The sequence below is a fragment of the Homalodisca vitripennis genome, chromosome X (genome assembly GCF_021130785.1).
Source record: "Homalodisca vitripennis isolate AUS2020 chromosome X, UT_GWSS_2.1, whole genome shotgun sequence".
NCBI lineage: Eukaryota > Metazoa > Arthropoda > Insecta > Hemiptera > Cicadellidae > Homalodisca > Homalodisca vitripennis.
In genome coordinates this window covers 69,216,560-69,238,823 of record NC_060215.1, presented here as the reverse complement: position 1 = coordinate 69,238,823, position 22,264 = coordinate 69,216,560, and the positions used below count along the sequence as shown (strand labels likewise).

The window sequence follows — 22,264 nt, the reverse complement described above, 5'->3', positions numbered from 1 at the left end:
ATGAAGTTCATTTATGATTAGTAGCGCATATAAATACGAAATGATATCTAGTATTGCATGAATTATAATACATATGAAAACAAACGGTACAACAAAATACCCGTGCTGTTTTACAGTATTTTGTTTTCTTTTTTGTTACGTTGCTGCACCTGGGTGTCATCATCCTATTTCTTCTGTTTCGTGGTTAAATGGTTATGTGACTATGAGTGTATGGAAAATGGCAATTTTACTTTAGTGCGATAATGTCTTTTCTTACGAGCTATTGTGGAATTCGTGTATTGAAAATGATTTTCAACAATCATATAATTTTGTTTTTTGAATTTTATGGTCTAAGTTTTAAAGTTTGGAGTTCTGTTGGCACACGTAAGTTTGATTGTTGTCATCGAGAAATTCATTTAATGCAATCATCAAGGCCTAAGAAGAATGTCGAAAGTATATGTGGACTAGCACCTAGTGGTATTGGGCTCTATAACTAATTAGTAGAAATTTGACATTTATCTAGGTAATTTTAAGTTCGCTGAGAATTCCTAAGTTCCATTGTGTTTAGTAACAACTTCAAAATGTACACCCAGAATTTGAACTATTTGCCAAATAAAAAACAGTCCACATTTGGTCTTAGTGGTTCTATTCCTCATCATTTAGAATTTATTAAAAAAATAACTACCAAGCCATTTATTCAATTTGAAGATACTTCAAGGAACGTGAGTGTTGATTATAAAACTGTTTGTGAGGATCGGAGTCAAGAAAATATTGTACCAAGTACAAATATAATGGACTTTATGTATAGTTTCAGAGACACTTCTAAGTCTAGAAGTACTGTTACAACAATACCTAATCATAGTGAGAGGGTCAAAAGTAATTGTAAAGATTTAAGCTTGATAACACAGTATAGCAAAATGGCTACAATGCCTATGTTGTCATCACAACTTGTTGGGGGGTTTGTTGGAAGTAAAAGTCAGATTGGAAGGAAACCTGCTCATGGATTTAGACTCAAAATGTGGGATATCATTAGAGAATTGTTATTAATTGGCCATCCACCAAAGACTTCTTCAATTGAGAATATAAAAAAAACTGATGTTATTGAAGAAAACCGTTGCAATATGTGGAAGGCCAATGAAACACAACATTATTCAACAAGTAGTTCTGATAACTGTTCACTGAAACATGAGCCCAGTCAAGATCAAACAAAAGTGGAGAATTGTAACAGGCAGTCTTATGCTGATGTTGCTAAAGCAAAGTCTTGTAAAGTAAGAGAAACGCCTACTAAATCTACTACATTTGATCCATCTGATAATCATGGTAATAGTAACCAATCAAAAGATTGCAGTATGACAAATCACATGATTGAACCTGTACAATTATTACCTGAAAATAATTCTAATAGGAACAGATTTGCATCAGATTGTTCTGCTGATAGTGAAGACAGTTTTATTGTTTTTGAATACTGTGATGATGATCTTAGTGTTGATGGTGATAGTAGCTACAGTGATGATGAACTCACTCAAGATTCTCACTCAAATGAGGTATGTTAAGTTTTACTATTTTTTATGTTCTTTGTATTTAAAACTTACAATTGTACATTGATTCAGTTATGAATAAGCCAATGACCTAAGCTTAGGCTAATTTTCACTCCATACACCACTCAGTTATCCAATTAAAATGGACAAATTATTGGGGTTATATTATATTATGGGCTAAATTTAGAAAATGTATTTTTTAAGTTGTGCAGTTGCTTGATGTTTTCCTATTGCCTCAAAATTTGCACCATTTTAATTTATCCTAGATTGCATTCTAAGCATTTAAAACTAAAGTCAAACAACAAAAAAACAAACTAGGCCCTAATGTTCTTTTTATTGCATGTTAGGAGCGTTTACAAAAAATTTTAAGGTGTACACAGTGTTTAATAAAGTTAACAGGCTCGCTTTCTAAAATATATTAAAATTTACGGTATCAGTGAGGACAACAGCCGGAGTTTTCAGGTAAAAATTTCAACGTTATTAACTCATTCCGCTCATCCTCCTAAACTAAACTAGGCTATATAGGGTCAGGGTGCAAATGACAATATATATTTAGAGGGTTTATTCATAAATAATGCAGTTTTTAGTATTTTGTAGTTCCTACCAAGTACTTGCTACCAAAATTTGTGAAGTATATTAATAAAGTAGACATAAAACGCTGTATTTTAGTGTCTCATGAAAAAACTTTGTCAATCGGGTCATGAGATATAGCGGTTCACATATTAGCATAATGCTATTTATTGATTGCAGTAGATACTCTCGTATTTTTTATAATTATTGAAGTAAAGTACTTGATACCAAATTTGCCAAGTATATTATTAAAGTACACTTATTTCAGCCGGTTTTATAGTTCACAGTGAATAAGATCATGAGGATATATTGGGTCATGTATTGATAGGCCTATGTAGAATTTCTTTAAATATACTCATTATTTGGACTTAAATCCTTCCAAATATAGTGGATTCTGTATGAAGGTTTTAGTCAATTGTCTCCCATGTTATAAAATAATTCAAGTTAAGTACTTTTTGGAAAATTGAGTTTTATTCTTGTTAAAATTAAAGTGCAAAAAAAAACTTTTTGTGATAGTGAATTTATTGTGTTACATTTTGTCCAACTATAGACTACTATTTTTTAACGAAATCTGTTGGATGACACCTGAGATAATAATTGAGTGGCTTACGACATAGCTGGACATTTTTGTTTTGACCAGACTACTTTTATTTCGACAGTAAGACTGCACGATGCAACAAAAAAGGGTCAAATAAAATAGCTTCTAACTGCTAACTTTAGACCGGTCAAAATAACCTTAAAAGAGATCAGAGCAAAATAAATCTTCCCTTCATTGTAAAAGTGTAGGCTGATAATTTCCATAACGGTCAACAATAAAATTCCTAACAAATCATAAAACATCTAAAACACTCGTCAACACAACTTTCTACAAAATACTGAATAAGCTAACCTCACCAAAAGTTTTGAAATATGCGTGCACTTGTGACACTATTTAATCCCGATGTGACATAGAGAATTTCCCTCTTTGACACCAATTGAATTGAATCATAATTTATTTCCAATTTTGGTACATGAAATAGTGTACAAACTAAAATTCAAACTCCTTAAAACATAAACAAAGGGTAACAATGTAAAAATTAAGCAGTAATTATAAGTACAAACAATAACATACAATTAAGGAATCCATTTATATAACTAGTTGTACATTCGTTAGTAGTAGCAGTTAATTTATTTTAAGAAGTTGAACTCATTAGGTGTTAATACAAAATATTAGTGACCTAGGAAATAAGCCTAAATGGGCCTGTAGAAAGCCTGTGCTTAGGCTTGAGTTGCTGCCATGAAATCGTGGACGGATTGTAATTTGTTGTCTTTATTAAATATAAATCATGCGAACTACGTGGTGCGCTCGTCGCGCGCACGCCCACACAAAGAAACACACACACTTCATGAAATATTGTACTAATGTCAATCTAAGCAAATAATTGAAAGTATTAAAATCTAGAATGGTGCATTTCCAGAATTAAGAAGAAACAACAAAGTATTAACTATGACCAAAGTTCCCTATGCGAACCAGGCCTTCCCCTCCAATGCCTCACTGTGGGACTCTTTGTTAAAACATTCTTCACTATGAGATTCCTTGTTAAAAGATTCCTTGTTGTGATACAATTTAATATTCAACGTTATGGGACTGTTTCGCGATTTTACTGCTCTGTGCCACATCAAGGAATCTCACAACGAAGAATTGAACAGCAAATATTCCCTCAACTAGGCGCCTTGTGACGCACTGAGCTATTATACGACTTGCTGTGGGATTCCTCGCCGTGAGACTAAGCCATGGCTGTCCTATTTTGTCTCTGGAAAAATTCTCAATACTGCATAGGCCTACTTTGGAATTTTTGAATCGAGAGTGTTGTACTGTTTAATATTCTGGAATTTTTGTTGCCAGCGTGATTTTAATAGAGTCTTTATTCTGCAGAGGAGGGCTCTTAGGATTGTCTGGGGCCTGGGCAGGAGGGACAATCATCGGGAGTGTTTCCGATCGGATGGCATCTTAACGTTGCCCTCACTACTTATTTATCACACCCTTATATTTGTCTTTTAGCATATTTCATATTTAGCCTCTTGACAATTTCACAAGATTAGGAATACAAGAAAGAATAATTCACTTTTAACCATTTGCTAAGAACAAATTCACAAAATATTATATAACAATATTTTTAAATATTTCAGATAATTTCATTTAAAAAAGGAAAATTTTACTTGACAAAATTAACATAACTGGTAGTTACAAACTAAATACAATGAATACCGTTATTTCTTTATTGATCAGACATCTAGTTATTCTAATATAAATTATAAAGTACATCCTCTGAATAAGTGTTAACATAAATCGACTTTGACATAATCTAACGAGTTGATTGAATCTGAATTGAACTATGAATAAACAAAATCATCCATTTGTATAATAAAAAAGAAGAAATACTCGTATGTACACACAAAGAGTTCGAGATCTATGAGATTATTAAAATACGCAATCTAATGTTATTAATGAAAATAAGTTCAATCTAATACCTGATATAGTACTATCAAACTATAATCAATGAAAGAAGAAGGGGACCCAGAATCAACCAAATTAATCCAGTTTCCAAAATTAAAATTAACCTCATTAACATATACAAAAATTACAATTAATTGTATTGTAAACAGATTGATCATTAAACTTAGTGTTGCAATAACTAGAATCCTAACCAGAATTTAATTTTAAGATAAATATAAATCGAGTATCGTTACTATGACTATCCATAACAAATTACATCATCCGTTTTTCCAATAAAATAGCAGTTTATAATATTTTTATTTGTTCATTTATAACAGATCTGGAAGGCTATAAAGAAAAAATAGAAAATTTAAACAAATAGCCCAATGGATAAAAAGGCAATTTCATAATAAACTGATGAATATTATTATAATAAACATAATAGTAAGAATGACAATAAATTTCAGAGAATCATTTGAAAATTCTTCAATACATTTCTGTAGAGTAAAACAATAATTGAAGAAAATAATTGAGGAAAATACAGTTTCTTTAAAAACTTTACATACAAGATTATCTCCCATACTAAATACAAGAAAACACTAATATGAAAAAATGAACCTAACTATATTTAGAAACTTACTTATAATGAATACCTGAATGTTTAAATTTGGACTTACATCCGGTGAAAGACAGTGTAAGTTTAATTGTGTGCGTCACTCAGTTCAGTTTCATACATCCATTCACTACAGACATGTGTTTGTGCAAAGTTTTTTTATATAAGTCAACAACCACTTATGTTGGTAATCGTTTGATGTCAAGGCCCTATGATGGTTGGATTATAGATCTTAGGCATACGCTGCCTGTGTCATTTAACTAACATCAAAGCCTTCCAGTTCTTACCACATTGAAACATTGTTTACACAATTAACTTCTTGAATTATTCCAACCTCGCTGTGGAGAGCCATCTTCAGTCATCAAACGTTAAACCAAAACTCTGGTTAAAACCAGTTGCATTAAAAGTTAGTTGCATAAGCAATGTTTCAATACAGTGTGAGCTGGAAGACTTTGATGTTAGTTATGGTTCAGTTAGTTCAATCAAAACTACAGAACCCACAAATTTGTTAATAAGAATCATTGACAGAATAAGATATGTTGCACCAATATATTGGATATTGAATATATAGGAACTCTTTCTTGATGGGGAAGGAGAGGTGTAAAAAATTCAAAACAAAGTATTAATTTTATTTTCATTATTAAAGATCACTTTATTTCCACTACATATCACACTCACTACTTTATCTCTGATACTTTTTCCTCCTTATCCTCTTCTTTTTTTATTTGATTTTTCCTATATTCACCTTGTGTTTTCATGTAATTTGACACAGAGTAAGGATACAAAGGCATGAATTTGCACGGATTGATTATCTCATAAACGATTATATAGTGCTTACTAAGAAATGTTTTCAGCTTACATGAATACATCCATTAATAGTCCCAGGACATCATTAAAAAGTGTGTTTATTTATCTTGCTTGTTTTTTTTTTAATAAAAATAACAATTACTTTATGGTTACATGTTTAAGTCCACTTCTTCCTCTCCTCCCAATTACGTTTTTCTTTATTTCTCTTTCTCTAAACCATTATGTTATATATTACGTTTGGTTCAAATTTTATATATTTGTTTAAAATTTTACAGGAGTCATCTTCAAATTTTGGCAGTGTGCCATCAAGAAAGTTCAGTTTTAACCAGTGCTGTAATCCAGGGACAAAAAAGGTAGGTGAAATCTATCCATAAGCTAAATTGAGGCAGCTGAGAATCTAATGACTGATCGGCCACTTAACCCTTATAATGCCTCTGTCATTAACAAGATAGTCATGATTGAATGTGCATCCTAGTCCAAAGTTGAACATTTTGAAATTTCATTACCTCTGTAATTAAAGACGGATATTACAATTGAAAGAGAACCATTTTTATACAGTTTTTTTTAATCAATCTGATTGAACTATTCTGAGCTCTACTTAAAAATAATAGTTTACACAGTGGTTGAAATAGAAAAATCAAGACTAATAAATCTCTGCATTTTAATTAGCCGGAGATTGCTAGAGATTGCATATATACGAGGGTAATTCGGAAAGTAAGGTCCGTTTTTTTATTTAAAAAAAAACCACAACAGATTTTTTCAAAAAACTTGTTTTATTTGATTCCTGACATCAATCACTATTTTTCTACATAATTTCCACTTTTGTTTAAACACTTGTCATCACGATCTATAAGTTTTTGAATGCTGGTGTCATAGAATTCGGCCGCCTGCGACGATAACCAGTCTTGACCAGGCTTGTTTCACCTTGTCATCAGTGTCGAAGCGCTTCCCGCCTAGGAACTCTTTTAGGTAGCGAAACAAGTGGAAGTCGCTCTGCGCCAAGTCTGGGCTGTATGGCGGGTGTTCTAGCTGTTTCCAACCAAACGATTTGATGAGATTTTGGGTTTGGTTGGCAGAGTGGGATCTGGCATTGTCATGCAGCAACGAAACTCTAGCTGCCAATAGGCCACGTCACTTGATCTGTATTGCTCGTCTAAGGTTAGTCAGAGTGTTGCAATAAGTGGCCGTATTTATTGTTGTTCCTCACTCCATGAACTTGACTAACAATATCCCACGTCTATCCCAAAACACTGTCGCCATAACCTTGCGTGTGGACAATGTTTGTTTTGCTTTCACTTTAACCGGTGACGTCGAGTGACGCCACTCCATCGACTGGTGTTTCGTTTCTGGGGTTATGTGGGAAACCCATGTCTTCTCACCCGTCACAATGTGGTCTAAAAGGTCATCACCTTCCTGATGATATTGGATCAAAAATTCAAGAGCAATACCCATTCTTCTTTTTTTGTGTTCCTCAGTAAGTAGCCTGGGAACCCAACGTGAGCACAATTTGCGAAAATCAAAAATTTCAAACAATTTTAAACAATGTGGTTCTACTCACGTTTGGAAATTCTATTGCTAATGAAGAAACAGTGAATCGCCGATATTCACGAATTTTTTCATCGACGGCTTTCACCAAATCTTCAGTGATCACTGATGGCCAAAACATTTCTTTATGGACATTTCCCCGTCCATGTTTAAAAGCTCTCACCCACTTCTGCACTTTGCTATCACTCATTGCATTTGGACCGTACACTTCACTTATCTGTCGATGAATATCTGCTGCTGAAACGTTCCTTGCTGTCAAAAACCATATCACAGACCGTATTTCACAGTCGGTGGGACGTTCAATAGTTTTAAACATTTTAAAAAGGCACAGACAACAGCAGACTACAACGATTTCACTGAAAATGGCATCGTTGTGCGCTTAATGCATGCCGGGAGTCAGGGCGCATGCACATTTCGCTGCTCGCTTACTGTTTGTCTGGTTAACGCGAATCGGACCTTACTTTCCGAATTACCCTCGTAGTTTTGGAATAATCACTTAAGTTATATACATCTCCATATTTAAAATAACTATTTATTGTGTTGAATATTTAGTCTATACATATAAATATATGTGTGACTAGAAATTTGTGTGTGCGCATGTGTGTTTGTGAGAGAGAGAGAGAGGAGAGGCTTGGCTAACACAAAGCTGAGCCTTGAGGATAAACTGTATTCTGTTAACAGTCTTCTCTAAATCAAACTCAGAAACACACATGATTGCTCCTGGGGAGAACGAATCTAGTAACTCCCTTCCATGTCTGTGTGTACTCTCAGGCAGTCAGGTCAGTGACCAATGGCAATAGCTGCTTCCCTAATATATCTTTTAACATATAATTTTTACTTTAACAACATTAAAATTGTTACATAATACCTAACAGCGGGTTGATTGTGGGTTAACAGTATTATTAATCTGTGACATCTTTTCTTCTTTCTTAACATATTCAACAAACTTTTTTCTATTGATGAATGTAAATTTGAAGTGATGTCAATTTGATGAGAGTCCCAGGTTATGACGCCAATTTGCTGTGTGTCACCCCCACGTTGGTTGCGATAATTTGCTGAAAGTCAGTTCTTTAGAGTTATTGACTCACCATGTAGTTGTACGTCCCTTGTCACCAGTGGCACGTTGTTGCACCATGTTGCTCATCATGGTATCGGTCGCCATCTTGCCCAATGCTAGCTGTATTCCCTTGGTATTACTCAAAAATTATTAGATTTGAACGTCTCTGGTGTTATCACCAGAGACAAGTCTGTGTGTATGTCAGGGTTCCAAAATATGGTAAGTAATGATTACAAAATTTAACATCACTCCACACTTTTTATAAAAGGGATATTTAAAGAAAGTCAAAGCAAGTGACCACGAGATTAATTTATTAAATGTCACACTCTCAACACATATTATAACTTCACTCACCTTGCAGTGCTTTGATAATTTTAAAAGTCTAAACAATATCCCATCCTTGATTAAATTTCAATATACTATACAACTGATCATTACTATCCCAGGAGAACTAACACAACCTCCTTGTTTCGAGTCTGGTGAAAGAAGAAGGAATCTCCGTATAAAACGACGGATACCGACTCAAAACAATACTCTTCCCCTCTCTCGTTCAAATCAGCGTCTTCACGAATAAATATAATTTGATTCTTTTTTTATAATTGTCGAAATTTATTACGTTTACTATAATTAATCAATTTAAGTATTTCTATTTTCTTTTTATTATTTTTTCAAAGCTTTTTATTTAAATTTTTAGCAACATGTGCTTTATGACGTCATCAATATACAAGTCATTCATACCACAATTGGCTTTTCTGCGTAATTCTATTTAATGTTTTTGTAAAACACGAATTTTGGTTATGTTTACTTCATTTTAATTAATCAAATCTTTTCCCAAATAAAGTTCAATAAATTTCTTCGTTATTAAATAAATCTCAATTCCGACAACATGTGATTCACTGACGTCACAGTCTGCCGATTCATTGACGTCACAGTTTGCCAATTCCCCGCGAATATTCAAATGTCGTAATTTGACCTGTTACACAATAACTGTGATTTTCTTCTTAGAATGTTATTATTCAGATGAGACATCACCTCCAGTATGTTATATGATATACTGTTTTTAATGTATCCTCAAGTTAATTAATTAAATGGCATGAAAATCACAATGGTAGAGCGGCAGGCAGTATGAATCTGAAATCAGTAGGCATTTTGTCAACATGGTGTTTTTAGCTGAGCTTTTAAGAGTTTCAGTAATCTGGCTTTAATTTTAGCTAGGGACTCACTGCATTCCTTTTTGTGTGAAATAAGCTTAAATGTTACATTTTTTCATATTTGTTGTGGGAAATTTCTTCTTTCCTTAAGTGCTCTGGACATAATGATCATACTGTTCTGGAGAAGCATTGCCAACACACTGAGAAAACTACTCAAATCATGCTGCACTTATCCTACACATGGTAATCACTTCCATCAATTTATTACTAGAAAAATTTGTCAAATATTTTGGATTGCCAGAATGGTTGTTACAAACCTTAATTCATGTACATTTCAAACGTGAGTGATTATAATTCAACCTCCTTTTTTTGGTATCGTACTGTCTTGTCTTCCAAAAAATTATGTTGAGATAAATTTATGTAGAGGAAGGGTATCATGCCAAAAAATATCCTAATTTTAAGAAAAGTATCTCCTACATTTAAGAATGTTTCATCTAAATTGAAAATCTGCCTACTGTTTTTCCGATATTGTCAAATATTTTCTAAATATTTCCCTCTCCAAAGAAAGAGGTTGACTCTTCTAATAGAAGTAATTCTCTCTTAGATGATTCAAATGAATACCCAAAACATCAAAAAAATCTAAATATCAAATTGTAGAAATTTGAAGTAGTCATTTTGGGGCATTTTATGTTCAGGCCCAATGGAAAATGGCTGAATATAAATAAATGTTTCAAATTTGTATAGTAGTTATGGGAAATATAACTAGAGGGATGGACATATTTTTTATTATAAAAAACACGAGTTTTGTTCAACTATGCATAAAATGTTATGAAAGAATATTAATTTTGTACATTTTGGAATTAAAAATAAGTCAATCCCTATCAGAGAGCGATATATAAAATTTGGCATTTTATAAATTGTAAAAACGTGTGTGGAACAGTCAGTAATGCATCTGTTACGATCACAAATAATTCCTCCTATAATAATTGTAATGGTTCGTGGATGTATTCCAGATTGAGATGCATTTATCACATATTCTATGGTGTTGTGGGTTGTTTCCCTAAGTCTACTGTATGTTTTATCTGTTGTGGCTCTTTAAATCTGTAGTGTTGCATTCGTCCCTTATATTATGCAGAAAAGTCTACGTGACTATTACCAAACACTGTTAACATAATAATTGTCCAAAATTTTTCTTTAAAACATCACATTTCAACCAGAAGTATTACTAATAATGTGGCTGGTCTGATGACTAGATAGATATGCTTGCTGCTAAAACTGGTCAAAGTAAAACAATTCATTCTTCTGAAATGTCTGTTAAAAAATGTGCACTTAATTCTGGGTAATTTGTATCAGTGTGACAGGGAAACTAGTAACATATCAGAAATGCACTCCGCCTGCTATTTATCACGGGTTTCATATAACTATTTCTGGAGGAATTATTTGTGATCGTAACAGATGCATTACTCGGAGCAAGTACTTTTTGTGATTCAATGTGTATTGAAATTAAATTAGGCTATTGCCACTTATACAAATTTAATGAATGTATATATATCCTAAATTTTCATAACCTTAGTTTATAAATTTTAGATAATAACCCTGATCATTATTTTTCATAGTAGACCTAGTTTTAGAATTGTTTGATCGGTTTGAGAAAAACTGACTTATAATAAAAAACTTGTTTCTCTTTCAATGGTAATATTTATTTGTAATTAAATTGGTAATTACAAATAAATAATCAATAAATACCAAATGTTTCAAACAGCGGTAACTTTGGATTAGGATATGCATGCAAACGAGATATAACTCAGCCAACAATGGTTGAAAAAACTGTTAAGGTAATCCATATGTCAGTATCACACACTCTGACCACTAGGTCGCATGAGAATGCTTGTTTCCTGTTTTCTACCATTCCTGCGATAACAGACTGCTGGCCCATTCCCCCTCCACTCAGAGTACTAGGAATTAGTTATATTTTTCCCACCTGCTCTCCTAATCCTCCTCAACCAATTTGGCAAATTCTATAGTAGCAAGACATTGTCATATTTTGCAAGTGTTCTTTTAGAAATTCATAGCTTTTAAAATATTTGTTATACTCCATTCATTAACTATTTGGTATCGCTGTCTTCATAACACTCTGAAGTTTATTTTTATACCAATAAATATACATACATGTCTTGATATATATATTAATTTTATGAGGTTGAACAAACAGCTGTAAAATTTGTAAACAAAAACTTCAAGTTTGGAAAAAAAATATGAGATATAAAAATATTGAGTTTTACAACTTTACAATACAAAACACTAAAAACTGAGATATAACTATTCGTTTTCCAAAATTTGAACAGCCATCATCTTAAAATCTTAGAAGATATCAAAGAAGTGTATGCATATTAAAAATTGTCCATAATTACTTAATATTAAAAAAGGTATATTATTGCGTCTATACTGGTAAATAGTAGAGTTATAATGGAGCAGTATTGAATAGTATATAGAAACATTATGGAAATAGTGGTAACTACCATGATTTCTATGCAATTAAACTAAACCTGGTACTAAGACAATACTTACACATTACTAAGATAAGTTTTCCACCAATAAAGTCTAGTCTCTCAACCAATAAAAAGTTTCAAGATTATGACTTACCCGCATATGTGCAAAATCACTACATAGTGCTATGTTTATGAACATGCATTCTATAAAATTTAAGTATAAATTAGGATTTAGAAAAATGACAAGTCAAAAGAATTGAAATCCTGTTATCCTATTAAATCCTTCATAGACCATACTCAATAATCAATTTGAAACAAACGATGTATAAACTTATTTTAATCTTTATAAGTTTTAAGGTGATTTATAAGTCTTAAAAGTTTTTAGTCTGAAATTTCAGAGATGGCAGTCCCATGTGAAATCTACCTTTTTCAAGAAAACCAAAAGGAATATTTATTTCTAAACCGTATATATTTTAAGTCATATTTAGATCATAAAAGCCAAATAATTATAGCAGAAGATGTCCTAGTTTCAATTATACGTTATAACGGTAGGAGATATGAATATAATTACCTTATACATATAACTATTTCAATAGACAGGACAACAATTTTTGTGTTACTGTTTTGAATTTGTTGTAAACATAATTTTAGAAAATTGGCTATTTGCTAATAAAGTTATTCTTTAAGAAACGAATTATTTTATAGTAAAACACATGTCAATTCCTCGTCTGAATGTATCTTTCATATAAGCTCCATAAAAAATCTGATCAAATTACTTTCAACCATTTTATTTTGTGCCTAATTATAAGATTATCCTGAATTTTGCTTTAAATTGCAGATTGATCAATTTTTATGGATTTTCTATTTTTCCTATTTTAACATTTATAGATGTCTAATTTATTAATTAGACAGTTAGGCTATTTATTTGAAACTGATGATTTCAATTAGGGTAGTGTGTTTTCGTTATTTTTTTATGTTATCAAAGAAGAATGGCAATTTTCATTATTCTTTCACGTTATTAAAAGAAATGAAAAATTTAAAAATATATAACCCAGGTTACGTAAAGTGCCCTTGTTGTCTAGTGCTGAAGTACATTCAATCAATTGTAATTTTTACATCCAACGATGTTTTGAATAGTTTATTTATTTAAAACTTATTCATATAACATTATATACATATATCTTCATTCAGCATTTGATCAATAACTGTGCTCAACTTAACATGAGCAAAGACTTATTGAAGCTACCCATGTTGTAAAACTATTTGTTTGGTATGATAGAAAAGAGAACGGACACATTATGTGCAATGTGTATTATGCGAATGAAGGAAGGAACTGATAGAGGGTAGGAGGGGGTAAGACCGGGCAAGGGGATTGTCTACAGAGGAAGAAAAGTGAGTGTGCCTCTGCTAGTAGTTCCACACACGTTTTTACAATTTATAAAATGCCAAATTTTATATATCGTTCTCTGATAGGGATTGAGTTATTTTTAATTCCAAAATGTACAAAATTAATATTCTTTCATAACATTTTATGCATAGTTGAACAAAACTCGTGTTTTTTATAATAAAAAATATGTCCATCCCTCTAGTTATATTTCCCATAACTACTATACAAATTTGACAAAGTAATGTGAATAAATTACATAAAAAATATAACTTTTTTGCCGATAGGCATACTCAAGAAGAGGGCAATCAAAAAGAATATAATGTAGGATTGTCTAAGACTGGATGTATCCACTTGCACATCCTAAGGAGAGGACACATATTTCTAGCAAGCTTTGACCTGCCATGACAAATGAGGGGCTTCAGTCTTATCAGCTACTTTTTTACTCAAGGGAGTGTGTGTTAATTGATGGTGATCACAATGTTAAGAAGTGGGAATAAATCAAAGTCCTTCAAACGAAGGGGTTCCTGCAGAGTCAGAGATACCATCTACCACTGCTGTGTGCTGTGCACCTTTAGTAAAAGTAAGAGGGGTCAGGCCGGTTGAGTCGATTCACAGTTGCACACAGCTCCATTCTAATGGACAAACATAACCCGGACGTTTGGCACGTAGAGCAATAAAGCAGTTTCTTCCTGTCTTGTTGGACATTTGACATTTTGTGATATTTACTATTCAGACAACCGAAACTTGAAATTTTGTATTTTTTCTTGTTACTGGGACATTTGCAACTCGGGCCAATTAATCCATCCCGTTATAAATTGTTTTGATTGTAAAAGACATTAACAATAAAGCCTTTATGATATCAATGTTTAGTTAGAGTTCATGTGCACAACAACTTCAGTATTGTATTGGTGCTAAGTAACATTTTCTGGCCGTATATTAATAAAATGAACGTCACATGCTTAGGTTCACTGTTTGTGAAGAGAAGGTCTGTGTCTAAGTTTAAAATATTGTAGGGTTTTGGAAAGTAGGGGAATGGAGTGTAAATGCACCTTATGAATTGCACATCTGAACATGTACTTAGGATCCCTACATATTAGTTTTTTGTGAGAAAATGAGCCCTCTTGTGCAACTTTTATTTGCATGCTATTGTCATTTCTGAGATCTGACTTTATACTGACTTTATACCATCTGACAACTTGATGTCATGATATATGTTGCTATGTAGTAACCATTATAGGCATTTATAGCACTGCTTTATTGAAGCATCAGTTGGAGGTGTGGCCCTTTATATTAAAAGGACTTCATCAGAGATTATGAGGTTAAAGAAGCAGTTGAAGTCTATTATCCTCACAGGTAGAAGACGTCGTCTATGTCTTAGGCATACAGACGTTTGTAGAATGTTATAAGAAATACTTAAAAAGAAATGTAAAATATAGAAAAATATGTAAGTAATTAAATAAAGACATAATGTATTTTACTTGTTGCACTACTAATATATTTTGCACTTTTATTATAAAAAGAATGTTATTTTCTGAGATGTTGAATGAAAAGAATGTTTATTCCTGGTTTTGTAATGAAAATCAATTGAGAATTTTGTGTTGTTCCCCTCGTAATATTTGTTGTATGTAGGGCTGTACTCAGCTTTGGTGGGCCATGGAAAGGATATTTGGCCAGGCCCCATCACGTTCTGCTACCGCACCCCATCAAACCGGTTGCTAAAAATAAGCACAGAAAAAATCTTATCAATCAGAGCATTTTAACCATTGTTTTACATTAATTTAGTGAACTCCAAAAATGTATAATAGTCTATTAGCCTGATTGAAATTATCTATATATGTATTAATCATTAACATTGTAATTAAAAATTAATGCTTTTAATGGTCTTTTTCTGAACTGAAGATAATTCGTCTTTTGTACTGACATTCCAGTTATTATTCATCATGTCAGACCGGTTACAAGTGTTGAGGTATTAGTTGTTTGATCTCAGGAACTATTATTGACTTTTCCACTTGAATGCATGATGTAAATAAACAGGATTGAGATTGTTAAATCAAAAGTAAGATTATCCACTTGGTTGAAATATGTTCGGTCACCCTGTTCCGTGAAGTATGATCATATCTTTATTAATTTTAATACTTAATCTTGATTTGCTTGAAGTGATTTATTTGGAAACAGTCTTCAAAAAGACTAATTTGATTTGATACGGTTATTGCGACAATAATAGGGTTGATTAAAGGCAATAATTAAATTGAATACAGAAATTCACTACTTTGGGTTGAACATGATTGTAATGATTTTAAAAGTAATACTCACAGTTTCTTTAAAATTGTAATAAAACGATATTACAAATTTAGTGTATAATAGGGTTACAGTTATTAGATTGTGCTATCTCGTCTGTCACCAAGGTCCCTTCAAATAGACATGTGGAGGGGCTCACCCCGGTCCCCGGTAAATTTATCCGATAAAACCGGTCTGAGTATGGGCCTTTGTGTAGCTGTTAGATTATGTAAGCTTAAAACAATAAACATTTTATTTTCTTTTATAAGCTTAAAACAATAAACATGTTATTTTCTTTAAATGTAATATTTTAGTATTCATTATATACAGGGTGAGTCAGAAATATGGTAAAATATTTCAAGACATGATTGTAGAGCTAAAAATAAGAAAAAAATGTTATATAAAGGTAAGTCCGGAAACGCTCCATTACTGAGTAATGGCTGGCGCAAGATTTTGCTTTGTTTTCAGTTCACCTGGTGAATATAAGTGATTCTGAAAAGTTTTGTTCTTACTTTTTAAGTCAAATAAGATGGATATATAAGGAAAATCACCTGAAAATTCAAATAAAACCACTCTAGAGGTTGTAGTGTGAACAGTTTTTGAGAAAAAGTATGAAATTTGCCAAAAATCTAATAACAAAAATACCAATGTATGAAGTTGAATAACATTGTCAAATGTCTAATAAACACATTGTTTTTCCTAATACAGATTGTAGAGAATTTAATTCTGAAAACAACCATAATAAACAAAGTTAACTAAATTTGTAAAAAGTTATGAAATTTGACTCCTTACGTATTACACTACACAGCCATGTTTTGCTGTTTTATAATAAGGAATGAATATCAGATTGGTAACAGCTGGTAATAATTAATTATTTAAACAACAACTGTTTAAACATTTTTTAAATAATAAATAATCAGCTTGGCATTTATTATTAGATGACATAAATTATTTCACCTCATTTTTAGAACGAAACAGCAAACTGTAAAGATACTATGTGCTTGTGTTAAGTATTTTTAACCAGTTATTTCCATCCATTTTATTAGTGATTTTGCGTTGTGTGTTTAATTTTATTACAAATGGAAGGTAATATTCATCTCTATTCAAACCTCTGATTTAGAAGACATGCATTTTAATGTATGGTTTGGGACGCTGCAATAGTACTTTAGCAAGACGTTCTGTCTAGCAAGAGAACTTTCCTAACCGCAGGTGTCAAAGCGCAAGATTTTTGTCACTGTTCATTAACGCCTATCTGAAACAGGTTCTTTGAAGTCTTCGGAGCATAGTGATGCAGGCATTGCCCGATCATGTAGGACTGTTGAATTAGAAGAGTGGTTTCTTAATAAAATTTCTGATTATACTGAAAAGAGCACTAGAGAATTGTCACTACAGTTCAATGTCAGGCAATCTAGTATTCGGAGGAATACTACACGAGTACCAGTTACACCCATACCACTTCCAGCATGTCCAAGCAACTCCATTTTCGAGCAACTCTTTTGCCACAAGACTACGCTCCCCATGTTGTTTTTGTCGATGGCTTCTGTTAAAATGTGCTGATCCGAACTTTTTTAATACAATTTTGTTTACCAATGAGGCGCAATTTACAAGAACAGCTATCATTAACTTCCATAATAACCACATTTGGGCAGACAGAAATCCTCATGCTATCAAACCTAATCGCCCACAACATCAGTTTTCAGTAAATGTTTTGGACTGGAATCTTAGCAGATCATTTTGTCGTATTCGTGCTTCCTCCCAGGCATAATGGCGTGGTGTACTTGAATTTTTTAAGAGACGAGCTACCTAACCTGCTTGATGATGTACCTCTGAATTTGTGCCAAAACATGTGGTTTATGCATGACAAGGTACCTGCGCACTACTCTCTGTTCGCACTACTCTCTACTGGCTGTTCGTGGACACCAAAATGAGAGTTTCACAAATCAATCGATAGGCCGAGGTGGAACCAGTTTCATGGCTAGCCTTTAGAATTTTTTACCTTTGGAGACATTTAAAAACATTAGTTTACTCTTCCCCAATAGATACCATTGAAGAACTCCGATTAAACGTTTCTAATGGAATAGAAACCATTAAGCAGACACCTGGAGTTTTTGAACGGGTCCGAAATTTGATGAGAAGACGCCTAAATGCGTGCATTTTAAACAATGGAGGTCATTTAGAACATCCTTTTTAATCTTCCGGTGAGACTAAAAGCGATTGTAGATGTTTATTGTATTTAAAAATAAAATTTTGAACTAAAAATGTTTATTTTTCACCAGCTGTTACCAATCAGATTACTCATTCCTTATTATAAAACAGCAAAAGTTTGCTGTGTAGTGTGACACGTGAGGAGTCAATATCATAACTTTTTTACACATTTAGTTAACTTTGTCTATTATGGTTGTTTTCAGAAATAAATTTCTCTACACTCAGTATTAGGAAAATTAATTTGTTTATTGGTCATTTAACAATGTTATTCGAGATCAAACATTTAAGACGGTATTTTTTTTATTAGATTTTTTGCAAATTTTATACATTTTCTCAAAAACTGTTCACACTACAACCCCTAGAGTGGTTTTATTTGATTTTTCAGGTGATTTTTCTTTTATATATCCATCTTATTTGAGTTAAAAAGTAAGAACAAAACCTTTCAGAATCACTTAACTTCACCAGGTGAACTGAAAAACAAAGCAAAATCTTTTCGCCAGCCATTACTCAGTAATGGCGGGGTTTCCGGACCTACCTTTTATATAACATTTTTTTCTTATTTTTTAGCTCTAAAATCACGTCTTAAAATATTTTACCATATTTCTGACTCACCCTGTATAATCTTAAATATTGTGTCTTATCACTTGAGTTAAATAAATAAATTTTGTGATGTTTGTATTAGAAATTGCTCCATATTAAGATACTTTTGAATATCTCTATCAATATACCTACTCAAATAGTGCTACATTTGAATATGAAATTTTGTACAAGCATAATATGGTTAGCATTATACTTATTTTGTAGTAATTGTAGTTAGACTGTCTAATTATATTTGGTAATTATATTTTAGGTGCGGTTTGCTGAGGGCAAGGATCTGGCACAAATTCATCCAATGGTAACATGGGATTTTGCTTACCGGTCAGCTCGCAAGGGACCTTGGGAGACCCTGGCACTTGACTCTGAACGCTTCAAATGTCGTGTTGCCAGGACTGAGAAGATTCTCGCACCTGTATTGGATCCCGAACACCGAGCCACAGTGTACCGACTTCGTTTTAGTCCATCTAGCTCCAGTTAGCAGTGATTCACTATATTGAACTTTGACTCATCATTGTGATATTATAGCTCATGAGACTAATGTAATTTACACTACTATGTAATATATCTTTATTTAAAGCTGGTTTTAAATTTGGAGTAATGTATTTCAAAAAAGATATTTTAATACATTTTAGTTATATACAGTTGCATTTGGATATGTATAATAATTGCAACCATAGTTAATTATTTAGATTTCTCTAATTTTATTGTAAAAAATTGTAAAAAGGTTTAGTTTTTAGCTGATTATTTGGTATTAGGTGATAGAATAATATCAGTTTGTTATAAGGCTGGAACTTAATTTTACATATTCTAAAATTAGATATATAACTGAAGGACGAAACATCCCTTTTAATTTCTTGTTCTTTTCATTGCTCGTTTTTTTATTACTTTTATCAAGCATTAAAGGAACTGGATAAATATAACTAGCTTAACATTTATTTCAGAGATCTGGAAAAGTAGATAACTTATTAGGGGAAATAATAGTACCAATAAAGGTGGGTATGGTACCACATCCCCATTTTGTCACTAAATACATTTATTAACTGTAAAACCTCTATTTTGACTTCCTGTTACTAAACATTTCTTCATAAATAAAAAAATGTGCATGTGTTCTGACGCATCTCAAGTGTCAACCTTGTGTATACTTTTAGGTAATTAGCTCAAAAACAATTTCAATTATTAACTGAATTTTTAGGAGGTGTCCATTAAAGTTCATACATTTGAGTGCTATATCATTTAGCAATTATAATAAACAATGTCTACTTCGTACTAAGCAGTTGTTTATGATAAAATTAATAATTATATTTAAAAACACAATATGTTACATGGTTCTAAGTCTCCGTAACCAAATGGAAAATTGGAATATGCTCTGTGTGAGTCTGTGGAGTATCTGTTTTCATGCTTGTGCACACATGCTCATAATATGCTTTTCAGGCTCCTATTGTGATCTCTTGGTGGCTGATTTTGTACTCCAAACCGTCTGACATATTTTGTTTAAAAAAAGATGGTTGTTTAATTTTGTAATATGATTCGAATTTTTTGTCGTAGTTGCTAAATTTTAATTATAAATCTCCACTGTATGAACTTGAGTGTTTCTTGAACATTTCATTTAAATAATTGGAGTTTTCCTTGAACTAACGTACTAAAAGTTTGCCAAACATGACACTTAAGTTGTGTCCACAAACCATATTTTTTTATTTTTCTAATTATATATAGAAGTAGAAAATTAAAAGATATAAAAATATTGAAAAATCTATTTAATGACAAAGCACATTTAATCATTACAGAACCAACAATTGATCAATATTTAAAAAAATGTTTAATTATTGTTAAGTTTTTCTTTAATAATAAAAAAAACTTTAAATAAAAGCTCTAAGCTTTAGTGTGAATTGTTGGAGCTGTGAGTGACTAGTGAAATGAGAAATAATACCAAATTATGCATTTGCCACTACCAAGTATATGTTTGTTAAATGTTGTAGGTCAGTGCTTTTATTTAAAGTTTTGTATTAAACCTATTCTGTATTATTCAGAGTTGTTATTTATTGTTTTACTAAGTTCTGACATTTAATTACGTTATCTAACTGTGCTTAAAGGTTCAAGTTTTATGCAATAAAGATTGTAAATAGTAAAAGCATACATCGCCTCATAGTGAGTTTAAACTTAACTGTCTATCACTGTAAAGTTTTCAAAATCAAAATTAAGATTGCTTAAAGAAATACAGGTTGTATTATGTGATTTGATACAGATGGAGCTTGTTACTTATTGGCAGACTGGAGTTTAACATACTTAATTGGCTAGTTCTATTTCTATTCACTTGGAGTGACATCATACTTATTTAATAACAAGCTCATTGCTGTCTAGGTGAGTAGTTCTTTGACAAGTCTTGTAGTTATGTTGGGAGCTAAAAAGTCATAGTCAGAAGACCTAATTGGCTACCTAGCCAGTAGTACCGTGGGCAACATTAATTGTTAGTCCATTAGCTTGCTAACCTACTCCTATACCACCTTTCTATCATAAATTTTTCTACCTGTCTGGGTGCTCAACAGCTGGGAATAAATGTCCTATCATTGTCTCAAAAATATCCCATAATGGAGACATTCTTAGCAACTTTACAGGAGCTTCTAATTCCATCATTTCATCGTGAATGAAAAATCATACCTCCCATTACAGGAAAATTGATTTGATAGTTGTTAGGTTAAGCCCACATTGTAACTGTTTCCAATGTAACACTTGTTTGGTGAAAGACATGGAATCCTTGAAAACAGATCTCAGCATTATAACAGTTATTACTATCAGACATAATGTTGCACATGAGAAAACAAATTGGATTATGGCTACACAATGGCAACAGTTTGTATTTCTACTTCTTGACAACTTAATAGTATCCCTTTCAATACATTTCGCTCTATGATCCATACACCACTTCATACAAGTTTTACACTGGTTAAAGCAGTGTTTGAAGTCTTCTGATAGAATGTTCATGATCTCTTTCCCTTTTTCTCTAACAGCTTTAACTGTCTCAAACCTTGTTCCTTTCAATATAGATGTCACTCTTAGGAAGAGGAAAAGTCACAGCAAGCAAAGTTTGGTGAGTTGGTGTATTTTTCACCTGCAGAGATACGATGCTTAGCCAAAAATAGCTCAAGGACGCGTGGGCTTATGGACACTTGGTTTGGAACAAACTCCTCCTTATGATAAAATGTTCATGTAAAATCCGCCAAATGGTTTCTTCTCTATAAGTACAATGTCAGCAACTGCACGAATACTCATACATTGTCTTTTTGAATTAAATATCCAAGTTTTTCAATGTTTTTGTTCATGATTGATATTGAGGATCAGCCTGGATGCAAGTCATCTTCAACCTCTTCCTATCTCTCTTTGAACTGGTTAACTCATCACCATACATTAGTTTTAACAAATAATGTGTCTTTGTGGTGGATTTTTTTCCAGTTTCACTAAAAACTTCATATTAATTTGTTGCTCTTTTTCGAAACAAACAATTTTTTGATGAGAAATTGATACACGGTCTGATACAAACCCAGACCACAGCCTGACAGTAGTCGGCGGGTGGCTGGC

At 32.4% G+C, this 22,264-nt stretch overlaps 1 protein-coding gene across 1 annotated transcript; it reads left to right on the top strand.

Moving 5' to 3' along the window:
* Positions 1-166: 166 nt before the first annotated feature.
* On the top strand, positions 167-20,713 carry LOC124369148. The gene is made up of 3 exons (XM_046826928.1): positions 167-1,523; positions 6,259-6,336; positions 18,945-20,713. Exons 1-3 carry the CDS (start codon positions 561-563, stop codon positions 19,167-19,169), a joined length of 1,266 nt encoding a protein of 421 aa, XP_046682884.1. The 5' UTR covers positions 167-560; the 3' UTR covers positions 19,170-20,713.
* The last annotated feature ends 1,551 nt before the right edge of the window (positions 20,714-22,264 follow it).